Here is a 20,626-nt window from a genome sequence, read left to right as displayed (position 1 = left end):
GCTTAAGGATTAAAAAAAAATCAACATACATATTTTGGAAGAAGCAGATAAATCCAACAGGCGACCATTTCATCAAGAGCCCTTATTTCCTGGATGCAAAGGCACTCTGGTTCACTTAAAATACATAAATGCCACTCACACATAAACAGTATGAGTACTGTTTAGGCTAAAAAAAAAAACAAGCCAATTAGTCACATTTGTGTTTTACATTTGTTAGAGGATAATGTTTTTCAAAAAAAGATAAAATCACACTCCCATACAAATATAATGTAAACAAGTGCCAAAAATTTTATTCAATTAAATTAATTGGTGAGGGAACCAGTAAGATGTTACAATCGGTTTGAAGGGCAATTCAAAGAACAGACACGTATACAGGCAATCAAGAACGCTGAACTGATGAAAAACTGGTCAATAGCCAGAGGCAATCATCGACAAACAATCATCCCACCAGATAATCTCTTACATTACTGTGGTTTTTCTATAACTCACAGAGTTGACGATTACTTCAATGACAATGACAGAGAAAGGGTCCCCCAAGCAGGAATACCCCGTGATTGCATTTTTCCCATTTTGACGACTTTCACAATTTTCCCATTACAAAAGGCTGAGTAACTCTATTAAAAAGCGTTAATCACTAAAGTGTAATGTCTGGTAAATTACTCCGAAAATGTGCTATGGGTCTAGTCGTAGCAAGTATGCATTCCGAAATAAAATTATATTTGCATCAGAGACTGTGTTAGAAAAATAACTGTTCTGACAAGACAGAAATCATTTCTTTGAGGTAGAAAACATTCTCAGAGGTGTATATGCACCTAGATGCAAGATACAGGCTACCATCTTGTTCACACTAAAAAGAAACTATTGATGACACATGGTTCAGAGGTAGTTTCTGAGCAGAGGTCCACAGAGATATTTTGAGGACACAAAAAAGAATATCAGTGTTTTCCAATAAGGAGCATGATGTCTCAAGGGCTCATCCGTAACATGGCTTTCCCACTCAGACTACAAACCAAACAGAATTACCATCTCACGTGTATGAGGTGCTATCGCACATTAAGATCAACACTTTTTGGAAAGAGTGAAGCAGTACAAAATGTATATAAATATAATATATATGTATATACATATATATACATAAAAGTATATACATATATGTATACATATTTTACATTTTCCAGCCAGGGTTTAGAAAAACTAAAAAGAAAAAGAATTGAGCACAAATATAATTTCATTTTGTCTTAGAAAAGTATGTATACATACATACACGTACACGCATACGCGTACTCACATACATGTATGTATGTAAGTAGATTCACTGTATATGATTATTGTATGATTATTCAAATACAATCATAGGATTCTTCAAATATTATATATGATTATTCAAATACTATATAACTATTCAAATCACAATTTTGACCTCTGTTCTGGGCTGTCTCTGTTGATTTCTCAACTGTCAAGGTACAGATTTTCCCCACTTTAGAGAGTGGGCCAGGCCCACTGGGGATGAGAAGGCTGACGTCACAGGCTGGAATGACCGTTTACGTGGAGATGTGGGAGTTGTGATTTCTGTGCAGGGTGGGTCACCCCAGTGAGCGCGGGGGGGGGGCGTGGTGCCCCGAGAGGCATCGAGGACCCCTCATTCGTAGGGTGGCAAGCCAAAGAGCTCGGGCTGGAAGTCCTGCAGGGAATCCAGCACGAGGGTGGCCTTGGTCGTCAGGTCTCGGTGCAAGTTTCTATCCGGAACCATGACCACCTGCATCCCGGCTGCGAGGGCGGCCTCCACCCCGTTGGGAGCATCTTCAAAGACAAGGCACTGTAGGGTGAGGGAGAAAAAGAAGGTTGAGATGGCCTTCTCCGTAACCAGACATCTAGACTGGGCTTTCATTATTGTCATCACTGTCAGCTGTGCTACCGTCAAAGCGAGACAGAAGTGGAGCCTTCCCACTTTACGACCTGCGGTGAGGAGAGCGGGCCGTCTCTTCTAGGGTCCCGGGGCCTTCCCACCACCGCTACCTTAGAGAGGAAGGGTTCCCGTCGCTGCTGCCAAAGCATTATCAAAACGTAGTGTAGCTGGGGGAATTTGATTCAGATCATAAACACCTGATCAATCAATAACTGAACATTTGGACCATGAGAGGAAATTGTGAAAAACAAACCAACATGCTTTTAAAATGTAAAGGAATTTCAGAGCTGGTCATGTTTTACATGCTGCACTTTGGAAATTAAATGGTTAGGGTGTTTTGGTGAAAAATTCAGTCCCTGTGTGTGCCAGTGTTACACAACGAAAAACTCATTAGCACAAAGATCTAGTGCTACATGCGGAATCTCTTTGGGTTTATCGTGTAAACCCACTTATTGTTGGGATGGCCCATGCTCATTCAGATGCCCACATGTAAAACGGGGAGTCTATGCACCGAATTTATCAGGGAACTCCTAAAGGTGCCATTGTGGGAACAACGCTATGGCAAGTTGCACGTCAGGACTCGCTCAAAATGAGAGGCCCGAAGTCTATCCAATGGTAAGTCAACGTGTCATCTTGCTTTTTCTTTTTTTTGGTGATGAAGACTGGCCCTGAGCTAACATCTGTTGCCAATCTTCCTCTTTTTGCTTGAGGAAGACTGTCGCTGAGCTAACATCTGTGCCAGTCTTCCTCTATTTTGTACATAGGATGCCTGCCAGAGCATGGCTTCATGAATGGTATGTAGGTCTGCAGCTGGGATCCGAACCTGCAAACCGTGGGCCACCGAAGCAGAGTGCATGAACTTAACCACTATGCCACCAGGCCAGCCCACCCGTTATCATGCTATCACCCTCTATCCCAGGAAAACATGCACCTAGAAAGTTCCCCTGAGTTCCTGGAATCCCACACACTGAATGTGCAAGTGGCTTCATTAATTCTTTTTGATTGAGATTCTGTAGGGGCCAGATATCTGTCAAGTGGGACGGCCTCCTGTCCCCACTCTTCTCCAAAAGTCCTGAGAACCCCCAGGATTGCTGATGGTACGCCTCCAGTCTCCCCTCACCTCTGCTCCCAGCCCGTGTCCTCCTGCCTTCTATCACGATAACTCTCTCCCTGACTCATCAGCCCGTGTGGCAGCAGGCCACGTGCTGGTGACCTGGAAGGGGCTCAGGGATGCTGGCTGCAGGTGTGGTCTGACACCAGAAGTTCTGCATCCTCTGATGCCTTCAGGTCAGTGGGACAGACACACAGACACTCACACACACACACTCACTCACTCACACACAGACACACACACACACTCCCTTCCTCCCTTCTTTCCTTCAGTCTGGGGCTGAGACACTTCATTAGCGGACTCCCCCACGGGGCCCAGCCAAGGACTAAACTAGTCACCACACATTGTAACAGGCCAGTGCTAGGCCACCGTCACAGACTGAACTGGTCTGCCCAGGAGACAGGACTTGAGAGCTAAAACCTGGCAGTCCTGGGCAAACAGGCCCACTGCCCTCCTCCGAGGACTTTTGAAGCCCCCGATTTTCTCAAGCGCTCTGCTTCTACTGTGAGACGCTGGCTTCCACCTGAGGGGAGAAATGACTCCTTCGACCATCAGGGTTTGTTTTCTTAGATATCTGACTCGGAGACCTCCTGGTGGTGATATTTCCGTCCCTGACTTTATAAAGTTATGACCCGATGGTATTCTAAACGTCCCAACTGTTTTATCCGGGACCATAGAGACGCCCTTAAATGTCAGGTGACATTTTGCTTTTGCAATACCCCTCGTGTTCTGTGGGGATCTGGAAGGTCTGTGCAGTCCACCTGTGAAATTTCAGTGGGGGCAGAGGAAGAGATTCTGTGGATCCCTTGGGGTAGCTGTGCCTGGCTGAAGTCACAAAAGCAGGTTTTATTCTGTATCCGTGTGAGGTTCCTTCCGAAGAGCATGGCGGGCGGGTGTCAGGGAAAACTGGTTGCTCAGAAACTATGGCACTCACAAAACAAGGGGCCCCGATACATCTGTCCTCACCTGAGAACACTGTGGAGTCTGTGCACACCTGACAGCTCTTTCCACGTGTTTATGTTCCAGGAAATGAAAGGAGGGATGTCAGAGTGATGAGGAAAAGTTTTACAGGTATTTATAGCACCGACAGAGGGAGAGGAACTGACACATCCTCCCTCTGAAATTTTCACTGGTTCCCAAGGTGTACACATTTTATTGGTTTCTGTTTTCAATTCATAATGTGTCCTGAGCTCATTTGAGAATTAATAATCCAAATATAGCACTGAGATCTGAGACATAATGGATGAGATGAACACGACAGAGGAAGACAGCCCTTCCCTTCCTCCTGAGCATCAGGCAAAAGCCAGGGAGACGGGCCAGTTGGCGCGGGTTTCTTCAACTAAGCCACTTGTAAGGCTGACTATCTTGAAAGGTCAAAAGTGATTGTATTTTAGCCAAAAAAAAAAAAAAAACAAAAAAAAACAAGAAAACCCTGATTGTGCACATTGTGTGAATGGAACCAGAATTCCTTTCTTTTTCCTCCATTCACTTAGTAGCCATCAAAACACGCTTTTCACGGACGTTAGCTTGACTTGCACATTTCACATCAGCTAAAATAATCTGAGAAATGTGGAGATGTGAAAACAGTATTTGAGGTTTTTAAAAGCTAATCAGCCAGTCCACTGGATGGAGGGGGTGTCTGATGAGAATCTGGCAGGGAAACTCAGGGGGTGGTGTGGGAATGTGCAGCTTATAGGAAAAGAAAAATGCTGGACCTTGACGCCCGGGCATTGTCGTTGCACAAATTAAACAGAGCAGCCATTTATGCGGGGCAGAAAACAGACACCAAACACGAATCCTGCCGAGAACCACCCGCGCACAGGACTGGACTCTTAGTGATCTGACAGCATCTGGAATTGCAGGTTTCTTCCTTCTTCTTCTTAGAAGCAGTAGAATTACAAAGCAGAACAACTACTATATTTTGAAGCAACTATAAAAATGTCTCAAAAGGTGTTACGTCTTCATTACTCTCCATGTCTTGATTCCTAAGATCTAACGTGCTTCTGAGGACCACTCGCAGGAGAAGAGCACCTAATAACCTAGACATCTGATGAATATTCACAGCACGGCTCGTCCCTCTATCGAAACCAGACAATAAATCTTTAAAAGTTACCTGCAAAGACTGTGCCTATTAATCACAAGACTCAAGGGTCATAAAACCGTTGGAAGATATAAGTTAAAATAATATAGCTTAGGTCTTGCACAAATAAAAGGAGGAAGTCTGTTTTTTCATTCAAACAGCCAAATATTTTGGTGCAGTTTCTATGTGCCTCACCCAGCTACCGTGAAAAAGAGTTCCACCCTGTTGAACTTTGCCTCCTTTCTAAGGACTTCTTCCTTCCTTAGCACGGGCCCAGCCCTTCCCACTGTGCATTGATTGAGTACACTTGACCTCACACTCATTGGTACCTACTCGTAAGATGAGAATTATGTAATTGCACTCTGTCTCCGAGGAAAGAAGCTCTTCCCTCTAAGGAAAGGGTCTTTAGCTACTGCCAGCATGTGGGAGAGGCTGGGGGAGCAAAACCCCCACCCCCTCCTCTGCCCCACATTTCAGCCCCCTGCCATGAGATTCATGCCAACGTGTGTGGATACGCATGTTGCATACAACTTTGATTAATTTAGTGGTTTTTGTAGCATGGCACACGTAGTGTGTACTCAGGACACACTTCCATGAATTCAAGGAAGTTTCTGGGCAGGAAGAACATTCTTCTAGTAGCGGGTGCCGACACTGATACACTTGGCTGTAACTAGGTGGGGCTGGATTAAACAGACCTTCTCAGGGCACCAGGCAAACCGTGAGCATCTGCTGAACGCCTGCTAAATTCTGGGAGATGGTGAAGCGTCTTCGTACAGGACTTAAAGCAACAAAGGGGCCACCGGGTGTCCGAGCTGTAGCACAGCGGCTGGTGCAACCCTCTCCTGTCCTGGGGGAGGGATCTGGGCCAAGGGAAGTTCAGAGGGAATGTGAAGGTCACACAGGCACGCAGGTGACAGAATTTAGGGAGAGAGCCCGGCTCTCCGGAATCCAATGTTCTTTCCACTTTAGCGGGCTGAAGGCTAAAACATATCTGAATTCCATCTCTAGGAGAGGAGATGAGCTTAATTAAACCGTAGCTTGAGGGGTTTAATTTAGAAAGAGTGACATTTCCAAGTACCGGGGAGGTGAAGCATTTCTGGGGTTTATCAGCCGGGGGAGCTGAACTTACTTCTCTGAAGATGTGTGAGCTCAGCAACACCCCAGACAGCCTACGTCCGCGTTCTTCACCCGGGCTGCTCATCAGCACCTCTGGGGCAGTTAAAATGCCTTTGCACTTCAATTTTTTAAAGTATCATATAAATAAGATGCTCCACTTTATAGCTAAGAAGTTCCATGTAATAGAACCTTTGTCTGCTAGTGGCGGGGGAATGGACAGAAGTGGATGGGATTAGGGAAATGCTTCAGAAGCAAAAGGGAGCTTGATGGTGTGCTGGACATGAAGGAAAAGATGATCCCAAACTTTCTGATGCGGAGGGCGTGGGGGCCGAAGTTCTGCTGGAGGGATGGAGAGCATGCATTTGTGACAAGCTGGGTGTGAGGCCACTGTGGGAGCTTCAAGCAGAGAGATGAGGGGCCTGCAGGTGTCACGGGTGTGAGCTGGAGGTGTGGCCAGGTGTCGAGCGTGACTAGGAAGAGAGAAAGGGGAACGACAGGGAGGGGCACACTGTCCAGACGGAGCTCAGATGACACTTGGTCACTAATTCTATGTTTTCAACAATCACAAGTGTCCATTTTAAGTTCTATGCTTTTCTGGAACTAGCGAACTTTTCAAATGCAACTACATTGTCTCTAGGGAATAAAGCTTCTCCTTTTGCTTAGTGACACACAAAATTTGACACAAAGTCACTACAGGTTCCAAGGTTCTTCTTGGGGTTTGCAAATGTGGGACTATCTGTTCACTCAGGTTCCAGGTGGACCCAAACCTTCTGCACCCTCATGGATCCCTGTATGACCTCAGAACCACACTCAGGGTTTGCTGCTTCTCGGAGACTGGCTGGCGGACGCTCAGCACGGTGGAGTGAGGACCACAGAAACTGCCCAGGACTGGGGGCTCCTGGTGGTCCTCCTCTTCCTCCAACACATGCCTGACAGATCAGATGCCACAGTCACTTTACCTGCTGGTAACATAAACGACAGTCCCCGGGCAATCCAGATGACTTAGTCACCCTGGTTTAAACAGATAAAGTGATGGGGGCACATTCTATTCTGGACATCCTTTAAAAAACAGAAAATCAGGGGCCAGCCCGGTGGCATGGTGGTTAGGTTCGTGCACTCTGCTTCGGTGGCCCAGGATTTGCAGGTTCGGATCTCTGGCGTGGACCTATGCACCACTTATCAAGCCATGCTGTGGCGGCGTCCCATATAAAGTAGAGGAAGATGGGCATGGATGTCAGCCCAAGGCTGATATTCCTCAGCAAAAGGAGGAGGGTTGGCAACAGATGTTAGCTCAGGGCCAAACTTACACACCAAAAAAAATAAAAAAAATCCAGAAAATCACCCTTGAATTTGTTAAATACCATCCTTGGAAATTATTTGGGACTATTAAATCAGTATTTATTTAACCTAGAATGTGACTAATCCAGTGTTTCTCAACCATTTCATTCATTATCACCCCTGTCCCCAAGGAGCCTTTTTTTTCCCCAATAGGCCCCCCTCCCAATATGCTAATAACACAGAGGAGAAGGCTAAAACAGAATCCTGGAGTGACCAGCAAGGGAGAAGGTAGCCAGGCCAAGGGGTTTACACCTTATGGGGTAGCAGGGGTAGCTGTGATGGCTGGGAAGGTGAGATGGACTCAGGGAGCAACAAGGCTATCACATTACTGTTTCAGAAACATTCAAAAGGCAAAACCAATGATTTACCAAGAAATCCTTCCCACTCTTGGTTAAATGTCACAGCTCCCTATTCTAGCAGTATTGTTTAGTTATTGTCTAAGAAGATTATTTGAGGGCACGGTCGTGTAGTTAATTTTTTTGGAAATCCAAGATACGATTCATCCTTTTAAATATGTGGAGTGGTGTCCAATTTTTCATTCTGTGGTGGTGGCTTAACAAGATAGGTTACATGCTACATGCTATTACAACGGCCTAATGAGAACCATCATTCTTCCAAATTGCTGATATGTGACGATTTCATAGCCTTGTGTACAAATATACACAAAACGGTACTGGTCCAGCCACATTGTAAGAAGAAAATCTAAAGGAGCCCCTCGAGTAACGACACCAATCACAGTAACAGAAGTTGCTGCCAGCATATTGTTTCAGCAACTTACGTTCTGTGTGACATGTGTCTGTGTATACAAATCTGAAGAATGGGAAAAAATTAATTGCTTAGCGATCTATTTTCCAGGAATTACGCTGAGTAAGACCAAACAAAGACATCACAAATGGATACAGCATAGAGCTCCTGTCTTTGTAACTGCAAAGGAAGATGGTGCTGCCGTCCTTTTTGTTTACTCAATTCATTGGATCTGAAGGGGCTGGGAAAACGGCAACAGCAATTACTAACCAGACTTGATTTTAAAATGAGGATGAACACCCATTCAATGAATCTGGGAAGAAGGGTGTGTAGGAAGAATACCGCATTTGCTGTCCGGGGAGATTAAGTCTCTCCCTTCATTCCAATAGCTACAGGGAATACCAGGCAATCAAATGCAAATGTAGTATTATTAGACTGTATTCTAGGCCTATGGATTACTGCATATCTCATTTCTTAATGACAACTGGAAAATTCTATGTATGGCTGTCTAACTCTTTGCGTCACCAAGACGATCACGTACTATGGTCTTTATTCAAGGGCGCTGCCAGAGGGGGAGATGCAGCAGAAGGTCTGGCAAGATGAGAAGGATGAGGAGGAAAATGTCTGAGGTCCTTAGCGTTGAGGACCTCACCAGGCGGGAGGTCTGGACGGGATACACAGCACAGCAGAGCCACGCAGGTGCTGAGGACGTGGGAGCAAAGTGCAGGTCCTGGATGAGAGGCCTGGACGAGCTGGAGAGTGGGTGGGCTGAGAGGGAGAGAAGGCTAAGGTGCAGCGTGAGATGGGGATCACGGCCCCTGACACAGCAGTCCAGAGGTCCTGGGGGCTGGCCATGGGGAACCAGAGGCCAGGGGTGAGGGCAGGGCTTGAGAACCAGAGGCAGCGTCATTCAGAAATGACGAGAGCGCCTTGCGTTTGGCCGGCCAGATGCCGAGCATTCAGAGGAGGGGGCGGGAAAGTGACAAGGGGGTGTTGGGGAAAGGAAAACAGGGACCCCGCGGTGGTGAAGGGGGCCCGGAACGTGGCACAGTGGCTTCAGAGTTAGGACCTGAAAACATCTGAGAATCAACAGCTGCAGGAAGAGGCTTTTTCTGAACTCTCCTTATCTTCCTAAAAGCAAAGGCTCCGTAAAGAATTCAACTGTCCTAAATCCCCTCCTGGGAAGGGAGTTTCACAACCAGGGGAGCCGATTCGTATCTCTGCAGACAGGTCAGCACAGGTGAGCACCTGGATAAGAAATCGCCTAACAGACACTGTCATAAAACTATCATCTCCCCCATCGGTTCTCCTAAGAACTCATTTATTTTTCCTAAAAGTCATTTGTTCTCCCAGAAGTGCCCCTCTGAGTCTCCACAACCCCTATTAAGATAAGCGCAGATTCTAACTGTCTCCTTGAATCACATTTTTCTGCGAATCACATTTTTCTGCCGCATACCTACGTGAATAAAAATCCGTCTTTTCTCTTGCTCGTATGTCTTTTGTCAGTTTAATTTACAGGCCCCCAGTCACCAATCCTAAGAGAGTGTGGGAGATGTTTTTTCTCCCGGATGGTGGAATTTGGGAAAGCAAGCGATCTCACCCACAGAAACTCAGTGGGGACACCGAGCACGGGCAGGTTCACTGACAGAGAAGGTGACTGTCTGCGAAGGTAACGGTTGAGATGGCCGAGATGTTTTTTTACGAAATAAGGGAGGGCCTGGTAAATCAGGTTGCAAGAGATAGAAATATGAAATAAGACTGAAGACTGATGACCAGAGGCCCCTGTGTTTTGCTCAGAGGTTGTGAGTGACAGGAGAAGGTGGCCTTGAGGCTTCGGCAGTGATGGCTGGGGCTGCCAGGTCCCTGAGACCCCTGGAGGTGGCCAACTATGGTACAGGAACTCTCTTCACCCCAGGAGGAGCTCCAGTGTGGCTGTGCCCGCAACGGGATGTAGAGGCAGGTTAGACTGACTAAGGAACGTTCATCCAACCACCCACCAGACAGAGGCCCAGCACAGCTCCCCTGACTGCAACTGTGAACTTTCCCTCTGTCACAAGCAATGCAGCCACTTGTTTTCCAGTGTTCTGGGAGGTCAGGAGAAGTTCTTCAGAGACAGGATTAAGCAGCAGCAACAGGCTGACAGCCCACAGCCGTCTGTAGGCTGTCTGCAGACTTGGGGATGTGTACAAGGTAGGCTAAGAAGAGGCGTAGAGAGGGACCGTTACATTAACACATTTCCTTGTCGGGAGATTATGTAAGACACATTGATTGCTGTTTCACGTATCGAGAAGTTGACTCAGGTGACTGCTTCTGTACCTGAGGGAACGCTCTGAGTTTTACGATAAAGATCTCATCCAGTTCATCGGAACTCGCCAGTTAAAACGCATTTGTCATTCCTTTTTTTACTCTTTAGGTGTACAAAAGCTTAATGTGCAGAACTTTCTTAAAAAGAAAACAAGTAATTTAAAAAACAAAACCCTGAAACTCAGCTTTTCACATTAACAAGAAAACTAAAGCATGAAAAGCAGTGATAGCTATGCTTTTTAAAACTGATTTCAGGTTTTACTTGTAATGTTCCCAAGAAATCATGTGTCAATGATGCCATCGTTTTTATTTTACAACAGAGACGTGCGTTTTTGTGGCTAGGAGAGCAAGTGGCAGACTCAGGAACTCAGACGCCCACAGGGCCCAGGAGTGACTCCCGGCTAGTCCCCCCACCTGCCACAGGAGTCGAGCCCCCTCGCTCACCCCTGCAGGTCTCCAGAAGCTCCTGTGCTGTAGAAGCTGGAGCAATGATCACCTCTGCCCCACAGGGTCTCTGTGAGTCTGTGGGCACTGCCACCTGCAGAATGCCTCCCTGGCATACAGCAGGCACTCAATGAGCGCTCATTAGCGTCAGGAAGAGTTAAGCAGACTTTTCAAGGTGGCGTTACTTTTAGCACAAAAGAGTGATGCACAAGTAACTTAGAGGAACATATTGTCAATGAAAACTTAATTACTGAATGCCGACTGTATTGGGCATTTTCTCCTAGTAAAATAGTACTTAATATTTATTTATTTTGTGAGGAAGATCAGCCCTGAGCTAACATCCCATGCCAATCCTCCTCCTTTTGCTGAGGGAGACTGGCCCAGAGCTAACATCTGTGCCCATCTTCCTCTACTCTATACGGGACGCTGCCACAGCATGGCTTGACAAGCGGTGCGTCGGTGCATGCCCGGGATCCGAACCTGTGAAGCCCGGGCCGCCTCAGCGGAGCGCATGCACTTAACCGTTACGCCACCAGGCCGGCCCCAATAGTACTTAATATTTTAATATCATCTCCCTCAAACACTACTGGTGTACTACTCTCCTACTATTACTACTGTACCTAATGAATTTGGTGACACTCCCAGCATAATAAATTCCTGACGGCCCCATGAGTCTCTCTAGGGACTTAATAATTGCCTGAAATGCCACTGAACTCTGGAGGTGCACTACGCCCATCTATGCTCGCACCTGCACCGCATCACAGAGAGAGCAGCAGGTTACCATCTGAGAGCCATATCATATTTCAACAATTTTGAGCTACCTCACATTTCAACGAGCCACTGTGCCACTGCTTCATGTATCAGGGAGACATAAGCAAGTACGAAATTAGCAGTGCCTCCCCCCGCAGGGGCACGTTAAAATCCTCCTTCAGTATTACAATAAGCACATCACACGAGGAAAAACCCGAAAAGTCTTCACTATATTTGCCTAAGAAATATGACAAAGAAAGGTTTCCTCTCTGCAAGACAAATACACCCATAAATAAATGTGGATTAGCAACAAGGGTCATGTCTACAACCCTTGAAGAGCTAAATTATTCATAAGATGTGCAATTACTCATCTTTCTTTGACAAGTCTGAAACGAACATCGTCAATGAGGATAATGCTGGGATGTTAAAACCCCACTGACCTGGCCTCTATTGCGGGGTGCCTTGTTAAGGGAAACTCTTATGTGTATGGGCGCCGTGGGGCTGTGTCCTGCTTTGCAGGGTTTCATTGAAACTGGTCTCTTGCAAAGAGAACATGTGGTTTCCATGTAAACTTTGTTTCCATACGTACTTTAAAACACGGTGCCTTGCAAAAGAAGGACCGCTTGTAGTTGAAAGAAATGGAGTATCTTTTTCCTTTGATGGTCTCAGCCCTACACACAGAGGACACTCACAGCAAACTTCCAGTCTTTACCAGCTATAAAGACGGTACTGAGAGCGGGCGCCTACCTACTCTAAACTTCTCTGGGTACCTTTACTTTACTCGTGAATAGATAAACAGCAAGCTGCCCCAAACAAAGAAAAGAGCATTTCTACGAGGAAGGCTTTATAACCCGAAGGTATGGAAAAATTCTTTAGGAGACAGGGAAAAGTTCTTAGGAGAAAAGAACAGATTTCTACGGAATTTAGAGTAAGATGCCAAGCGCGCCAACCACAGATGTCCTGATATGAGAAGCAGACACAGGTTTAGGCCGCCCCTGAGGGCTCAGCTTTGCCCCTATGGCTTAGTGGCTGGGCCACCTCAGGCTCGTCCTTTGACATACAATTGCTGTTGAGTTGGATTCAACAATGAGGTTTCAATCAGCCCATCTATGTGTATCCCTACGAATGCGTTGCCACTGTCACTCAATGATTCTTTACGGCTGTGAAACAATAAAAAACATATATTTGGTCTTTGTCCCCAGCTCCTGGCACACAGTTCCTAAAATGCTGGGAATTTCCTAAGCGATTAGAGTGTCTTGTGTTCTTTGTAATAAGCCTCTTTCAATCATGCTTAAGTCTTTGCTAATGAGGGTACCCTTGGCGGGCCCCTAGATGGCTTCAGGATGGGGGCTGGTAACAAAGACCAGGCATGATTAGGGGGTTGGTACTTTGCGCCCTACTCCCACGTCCAGGGAGGGGAGAGGGGCTGGAGATTGAGTTCAATCCTCAAAGGCCAATGATTTCATCAATCATGCCCATGTAATAGAGCCTCCACAAAAAACAGGGTTCTTGGAGCTTCTGGGCTGTGCACATACGGAGGTGCAGGGAGGGTGGCACGCCCAGAGAGGGCACGGAAGCTCTGCGCCCCTCCCACCCCCACCCCCTGCCTTATGCACCTGTTCCATTGGGCTTTCCTGAGTTGTATCCTTTATAACAGACCAGGAAATGCAAGTAGTGTTATGCTGAGTTCTGTGAGTTGTTCTAGTGAATTACTGAACCTGGGAAAGGGGTTGTAGGAACTCCCAAATTTGTAGTCACCTGGGCAGAAGTGTGGGTGGCCTGGGTACCCCATGTGCGGCTGGTGTCTGAGTTGGGGGCAGACTTGTGGGACTGATCCTTTACCCCATGGGCTCTGTGCTAACCCCAGGTAGTTAATGTCAGAATTAAACTGAACTGTGGGAAGCCTAGCTGGGGTCGGAGAAACAGAACAACACTTGAGGTATGTGTGTCGACATATTTCGGCCGTTACAGAGTCAATATAGTAAGTTGGACCCTGGGCCAACAAAGCAGATCATACAAAAATGCCCCAGTCATTCAGCTGCGTTTGGAAGGATGTTTTTGAGCAACGATCCCTACGCTTGTGATGAGTATAGTAAATGGCAGCGTCCCATCTGTTGCCCACTGGTTGGCGATGACAGGCAAACCTTGAAAAAACCTTTCGTGGAAATGCTCTTCTCTGAACTAACGCCCCAGCATAGCACGAATTCTTCAAAGACAGGAAGCATCAGGGAACACAGTGTCACCCCGAGGAATGCCCTCCTGCTGCTAACACACTTATGTCACCAGCAGGAACCTCCCTTTCAAGAACGTCTCCTGCTGTTCTGGAATCTGCCTCTGCAGAGACTCCAGGCTAAGCCCTCCATCTCGGCCGTCACAGCACGTGAGCAGAGTGCGGAGCAATGGTGAACAGCCACTGTCGACTCACTCTAAATGCTCTTCTAAGTTGCAGAAACCACTTGCCCCATCTCCACTGCGGACCCTACATAACGAAGCAGCCCACGGAGGCCAGAGGGGGTCCTTCAGCACAAAGCCCCACCAGCGGCCTCTTTCCAGTGGAGAAACACATAGAAGCCTGGAAACTTTGCGCTGGAAAGCAGAGATCACTGTGAGCAAAAGCTTTGCAGTCACAATATAACACCTGAGAAGCATTTGGGGTGCGGGGTAGTGAGTTTGATGATTTCTGTCTGCACTGCAATGGACATGTGCCTTCCCGTCTGCTCATTACATATAAGGCTGGTGCAGCCCCACGTGAGCGAACGCCGGCCCCCCTTCCCTGTGAATGTCCGTCAGGCAGCATTCTGTGAAAGGTGAGCTTTGTTAGATACGATTGTGCATCCCAGAAGATTTCGGCCAGGGCTCACCGTCCTGGTGACTTGGGGTGGCTACGCTCCCCACCAGACTGGAGTGATCTCACTGTGCTCCTCCCACCCAGGGGCCCCACGGCCCTTGTCTCCAGGTCTAAGGAGCACTCTGCGGTCCCCGTCCACAGGGACCACCAAGAGCACTAGCATTTGACAAATTGTGTTAATGCAGGCGGCCTGCTGCTGCCGTTTCTCATCACCGCTGGACTCACCTTCTCTAAGGGAGGAGGAGGAGAAAACCTCTTGGCACAGGTGAGAAATATGTCTGGCTCTGGCTTCCCCTTCTTCACGTCGGGGTCATCGCCCAAGACGGCGTGGTCGAACAGGCCAAAGAACTCCTTGTGCCTGCTGGTCTTCAGCTCGAATGGCACGGACCCCGAGCTGGTGGCGAGTGCGAAGGGCACGCTGTGCTTCCGCAGGTGGTGGATCAGCTTCTCGGCCCCTAGAGAGGAGGAGGGACCAGCATTCAGTGAGGTGGAGGAGACAGCGGGCCACAAGGACTCCCCACCTAGCTCTGTAAGCCCTGACTCTTGCTCCCTCTTCTCAGGAATTATCTGAGCTGAGACATCTTGTCTTAAGAGGGGTTACCAGCTCTAGAACACCCCTACTCTAAACAAAAGTCAAAAAAGCAAGGCAAGGCTTCGCAATAGCATTTCCCAAAGATGCAGAGGGCGATTTTCCCGGAAAGAAACGTTGCTTTGTTGCTGATCCTCTCTTGCTGAAATGTGGAAACCTGGGGCTAGGGGAAGGCCATGGTCCCAGCGGGGCCTCAGTGAGCCAGGTGTGTGTTCTTTTTTTTTTTTTGGTGAGCAAGATTGGCCCTGAGCTAACATCTCTTGCCAATCTTCTTCTTTTTGCTGAGGAAGATTGGCTCTGAGCTAACATCTGTGCCCACCTTCCTCTGCTTTTTTTTTTTGTGTGAGGAAGATCAGCCCTGAGCTAACATCCATGCCAATCCTCCTCTTTTTGCTGAGGAAGACCAGCCCTGAGCTAACATCCATGCTAATCGTCCTCTTTTTGCTGAGGAAGACCAGCCCTGAGCTAACATCTATTGCCAATCCTCCTCCTTTTTTTTTTTCCCCAAAGCCCCAGTAGATAGTTGTATGACATAGTTGCACATCCTTCTAGTTGCTGTATGTGGGACGCAGCCTCAGCATGGCTGGAGAAGCGGTGCGTCGGTGCACGCCCGGGATCTGAACCCGGGTTGCCGGTAGCGGAGCGTGCACACTTAACCGCTAAGCCACGGGGCCAGCCCTCTACCTTCCTCTGCTTTATACGGGACGCCGCCATAGCATGGCTTGATGAGAGGTGCATCGGTCTGAGCCTGGGATGTGAACTTGCGAACCCCGGACCGCCAAAGCAGAGCACGTGAACTTAACCACTATGCCACCAGGCCGGCCCCGGGTCAGGTTTGTGTTCTGAAGCAATGAATATGCAAGGACTATGCTTTGCATGTTTTCTGAGACAACCCTGTATTCTACAGAAAGCCATTCAATGAATGGTTCCTCAGGCTGCTAGAGAGACGGAATCAAGAAACAGCTTCCACCAGAGGCTGAGGGAAGGCCACAGCTGAGGGAAAGCTGTGGCGCTAAGTAATAAGCAATCAGAGAGTACAATAAACCTCACTGGAGGCAGCTGAGCAACAACCACCCCTGAAAGGAACATTTCCCACGTTCTCATTAACTAAGAGGGTTAAGTACAGGGAACACACAGGTTAACAGTTCTCCATAGAGCCAATGAAGAGAGGGCTGGTCATCAGAAACGTGAGTCAGGAAGGCTGAGTATGGAAACAGTAACATCTAAATACACACACAGTGCTATGGCTATCTAAAAATACTATTTTAAATAATCACATAATCATGACTGTTTTAATCATCACGTGAGACAATGTCCCTGCTTTCTCAATTGCTGCAGAAAAGACTGACCTGGTCATTTTCTCAAACACCGGAAACCACTCAGGAAGGCAACAGATACTGTGAGTGCCTGACGCTTTAGGGAAACAGGCCTAGGAGATGCTGGGAGGAAGGTGTGGATCTCAACTCCACACCAGGACAAAGCTAAAACTTTGTGAAGAATAAAGCAAAATCTAGCACTCTGCTGGATGTAACGTTTACAAACGAAACAGAGAGACTTCAGATCTCGAATGATCAGGTGCATGGAGGATGCAGAGAAAATTGGGGACGAAGGGAACATCTGCCCACTGAGAGCCTCTTCACCTCACCTCACCTCCTTTTTATGCATAACCAGCAAGATACTGGCGCCTCTTCTCCTGAGATGTAAGTTACCTTATGACAAAGACTCAAATACCAACGTTAGGCCCACCAGTGAAAAGGTGAACTCCGGGTAATAGATTTCACTTGTTCAAGGCTCCCACCTGTGCCCTAAGCTGACAGTCTAGGGGAGCATCCTTCCTGCCTCTTCCAGCTTCTGGGGGCTCCAGGCATCCCTTGGCTTGTGGCCCCATCACTCTGATCTCTGCCTCTGTCTTCACATGGCTTCTCCTCTGTGTCTATGTCCCTCCTCTTCTTCTCTTCTAAGGTCACTAGTGCTATGGACTGAATGTTTGTGTCCCCCAAATTCCTATGTTGAATCCTATCCCCAATGTGATGGTATTAGGAGGGTCTTTGGGAGGTGATGAGGTCATGAGGGTGGAGCCCCCATGAAGAGGATTATTTTTTTGGAATTACAGTAAAATATATCTCAAGTATATCTTAGAATATAGGGCAAAAATTCTAGAAGGAAAACCACTTCAAAGGCTAGGGTGGATAAGGAAGAAAAAGGATATTTGTGTGCCTGATACATTATGGGTGCCTTGTGTGTCAGGAGTCTCTTTCATGGTTTAACCCTAGGTTTAACCTTGTAGGTTAAACCATGTAGGTTTGTAGGTTTGTAGGTTAAACCATGAAAGAGACTCCAGGTCAAATATTAACTGTATGGACAAATCCTTAGCTAGATTAAGAAAAAGAGAGAGAAGACTCAAATAAGTAAAATCAGAAATGAAAGAGGAGACATTAAAACCAAGGCCACAGAAATAAAAAAAGATTGAAGGAGAATAATATGCAAATGTATATGCCAACAAATTGGCCAACCAAGAAGAAATAGATAAACTCATAGAAACATACAAACTACCAAGATTAAATCAGGAAAAAATAGAAAGCCTGGTCACACCTATAACTAGTAAGGAGATTGGCTCAGTAATCAGAAAAGTCCAGGACCAGATGGCCTCACTGGAGAACTTTACCAAACATTTAAAGAAGAATTAACACCAATACCCCTCAAACTTTTCCAAAAAACTGAATAGGAGGGTACACTCCAAAACTCATTCTGTGAGGCCAGTGTTACCCTGACACCAAAGCCAGACAAAGACACTATAAGAAAAGTACAGATCAGTAATCTCTGATGAATATTGATGTAAAAATACTCAACAAAATACCAGCAAACTGATTTCAACAGCACATTAAAAGGATTATACACCACGATCAGGTGGGATTTGTTCCTGGAATGCAAGGATGGTTTGACACATTAAAATCAACGTGAGACACTATATTAACAAAATGATGGACAAAAACCACAGATCATCCCAAGTGATGCAGAAAAAGCATCTGACAAAACTCAACACCGTTTCTAAACACTCAAACTAGGAATAGAAGAAAACTACCTCAACATAATAAAGGGCCATATATGAAAAGCCCACAGCTGACATCATACTCAATAGAAAAAGGCTAAAAGCTTTTCCTCTGTGATCAGGAATGAGATGACAATGCTTTCTCTTGCCACTTCTATTCAACAGAGTACTGGAAGTCCTAGCCAGAGCATTTAGGCAAAAAAAAGAAATAAAAGTATTCAAATTGAAAAGGAAGAAGTAAAGTTGTCTCTGTTCACAGATGACACAATCTTATATGTAGAAAACCCTAAAGATTCCACACACACACACACAACTGTCAGAATTAGTAAACAAATTCAGCAACACTGCAGAATACAAAAATCAACATGCAAAAATCAGTTGCGTTTCTATACGGTAACAATGAACAATCTGAAAAGAAAATAAAAATTCCATTTACAATAGCATCAAAAAGAAACAAGCTTAATCAAAAAGGTGAAAGACTTGTACACTGAAACTACAAGACATTGCTGAAAGAAATTAAAGAAGAAGACACCAATAAATGAAAACACATCCCATGTTCATGCACTGGAAGATTTGATATTATTAAAATGTCCATACTACCCAAAAAGGCATATAGATTCAAAGCATCTCTATCAAAACTCCAATGCGTTTGCTACAGAAATATAGAAATCCATCCTAAAATTTATATGGACTCTCAAGGGACCCAGAATAGCCAAAAGAATATTGAAAAAGAACAACAAAGTTGGAGGTCTCACACTTTCTGATTTCAAAACATATTACAAACTAAATTAATCAAAACAATGTGGTGCTGGCATACAGAAAGACCTATAGACCAGTGGAATAGAATAGTGAGTGCAGAAATAAACCCTCACATATAGGGTCGAAGATCTTCAACAAGGGTGCCAACACCTTTGAATGGGGAAAGGACAGTCTCCTGAACAAATGGTGTTGGGAAAAATGAATCTCCACATGCAAAAGAATGAAGCTGGACCTTCACCCTATACCATATACAAAAAATTAACTCAAAATCCATTAAAGAGCTAGACATAAGACATAAAACTATACAATTCCCAAAGGAAAACAGAGGGAGAAAGCTTTATGACATTGGATTTTGTAATGACGTCTTGGATATGACACTGAAAGCTCAGGAAAGACCAAAAACAGCCAACGGGACTGAATCAAACCTAAAAAGTTCTGCGCATCAAAGGTCATAATCCAGAGTGAAAAGGCAACGTATGGAACGGGAGAAAATATTTGCAAATCATATATCTGACAAAGATTTTATATGCAGAATATACAAAGAATTCCTAGAACTCAACAAGAAAAAACCAAATGACGCTATTAAAAAATGAGCAAAGGACTTGAATTGACATTTCTCCAGAGAAGATACACAAATGGCCAACAGCATCTGAAATGATGCTCCACATGACTAACCAATAGAGAAACACAAATCAAAACCACAACGATACCACTTCACACACATTATGATGGCTACTATCACAAAAACACAGAAAATAACAAGTGTTGGTGAAAATGTGGAGAAACTGGAACCCTTGTGGACTCGTGGAGGGAAAACAAAATGGTGCAGCCATGATGGAAAACACTACGGTGGTTTCTTAAAAGATTAAAAATAGAATTATCAGATAATCCAATAATACCACTTCTGGATATATACCCAAAAGAGAACAGGATCTCAAAGAGGTACCTGCACTCCCAGGTTCATAGCATTATTCACAATAGCCAAGAAGAGGAAATAAGTCAAGTGTCTATCGACAAATGAATGGATAAACAAAATGTGGTCTATCCAAACAATGGAATATTATTCAGTCTTAAAAAGGCAGAAAATGCTGACACGTGCTACAACATGTATGAACCTTGAGTACGTTATGCTAAGTTCAAAAAGTCAGTCACAAAAGGACAAATATATGAGTCCATTTATATGAGGTCCCCAGAGGAGTCAAATTCACAGAGACAGAAAGTAGAATGGTGTTACCAGGGGCCAGAGGGAGGGAGGAACAGGGTGTGAGTGTTTCACGGGGACAGTTTCAGTTTTGCAAGATAAAAACGTTTTAGAGATGGATGGTAGTGATGGTTACACAACAAAGTGAACACAGTTAACATTACTGAACTGTACACTTAAAAACAGATAAGATGGTAAGTTTTAAGCTATGTGTTTCTTACCCTGATTAAAAAAACTTAGCTGTATGGATGTGTTTCCATCATTAAGGCTTGCCAGGGTAACACAATGCAGAAAGGCAGCAGATGCAGCGAGTGTGTATCATGGTGCTTGTACCCACATCTGAGGGTCACACATCCACATGTGTGCACACGTGTGTGTTCGTGTGTA

General features: G+C 45.7%; 1 protein-coding gene across 2 annotated transcripts in view; it reads right to left on the bottom strand.

The window, feature by feature from the left end:
* Positions 1 to 265: 265 nt before the first annotated feature.
* LOC101405024 (pseudouridine-5'-phosphatase) overlaps positions 266 to 20,626 on the bottom strand; it is a 55,503-nt gene continuing 35,142 nt past the window's right edge. For both annotated transcript variants that reach the window (XM_087426644.1, XM_087426643.1), the window contains exons 3-4: positions 14,867 to 15,096; positions 266 to 1,816 (exon numbers count right to left, since the gene is read on the bottom strand). In XM_087426644.1, the coding sequence (XP_087282770.1) occupies positions 1,640 to 1,816; positions 14,867 to 15,096 (407 nt within the window). In that variant the 3' untranslated portion in view covers positions 266 to 1,639. The remainder of the gene's footprint in view (positions 1,817 to 14,866; positions 15,097 to 20,626) is intronic.

This window comes from Ceratotherium simum, chromosome X (genome assembly GCF_057802395.1).
Source record: "Ceratotherium simum simum isolate JZ-2026a chromosome X, ASM5780239v1, whole genome shotgun sequence".
In the NCBI taxonomy this organism is placed as follows: Eukaryota; Metazoa; Chordata; class Mammalia; order Perissodactyla; family Rhinocerotidae; genus Ceratotherium; species Ceratotherium simum.
This window is presented reverse-complemented; position numbering and strand designations above follow the sequence as displayed.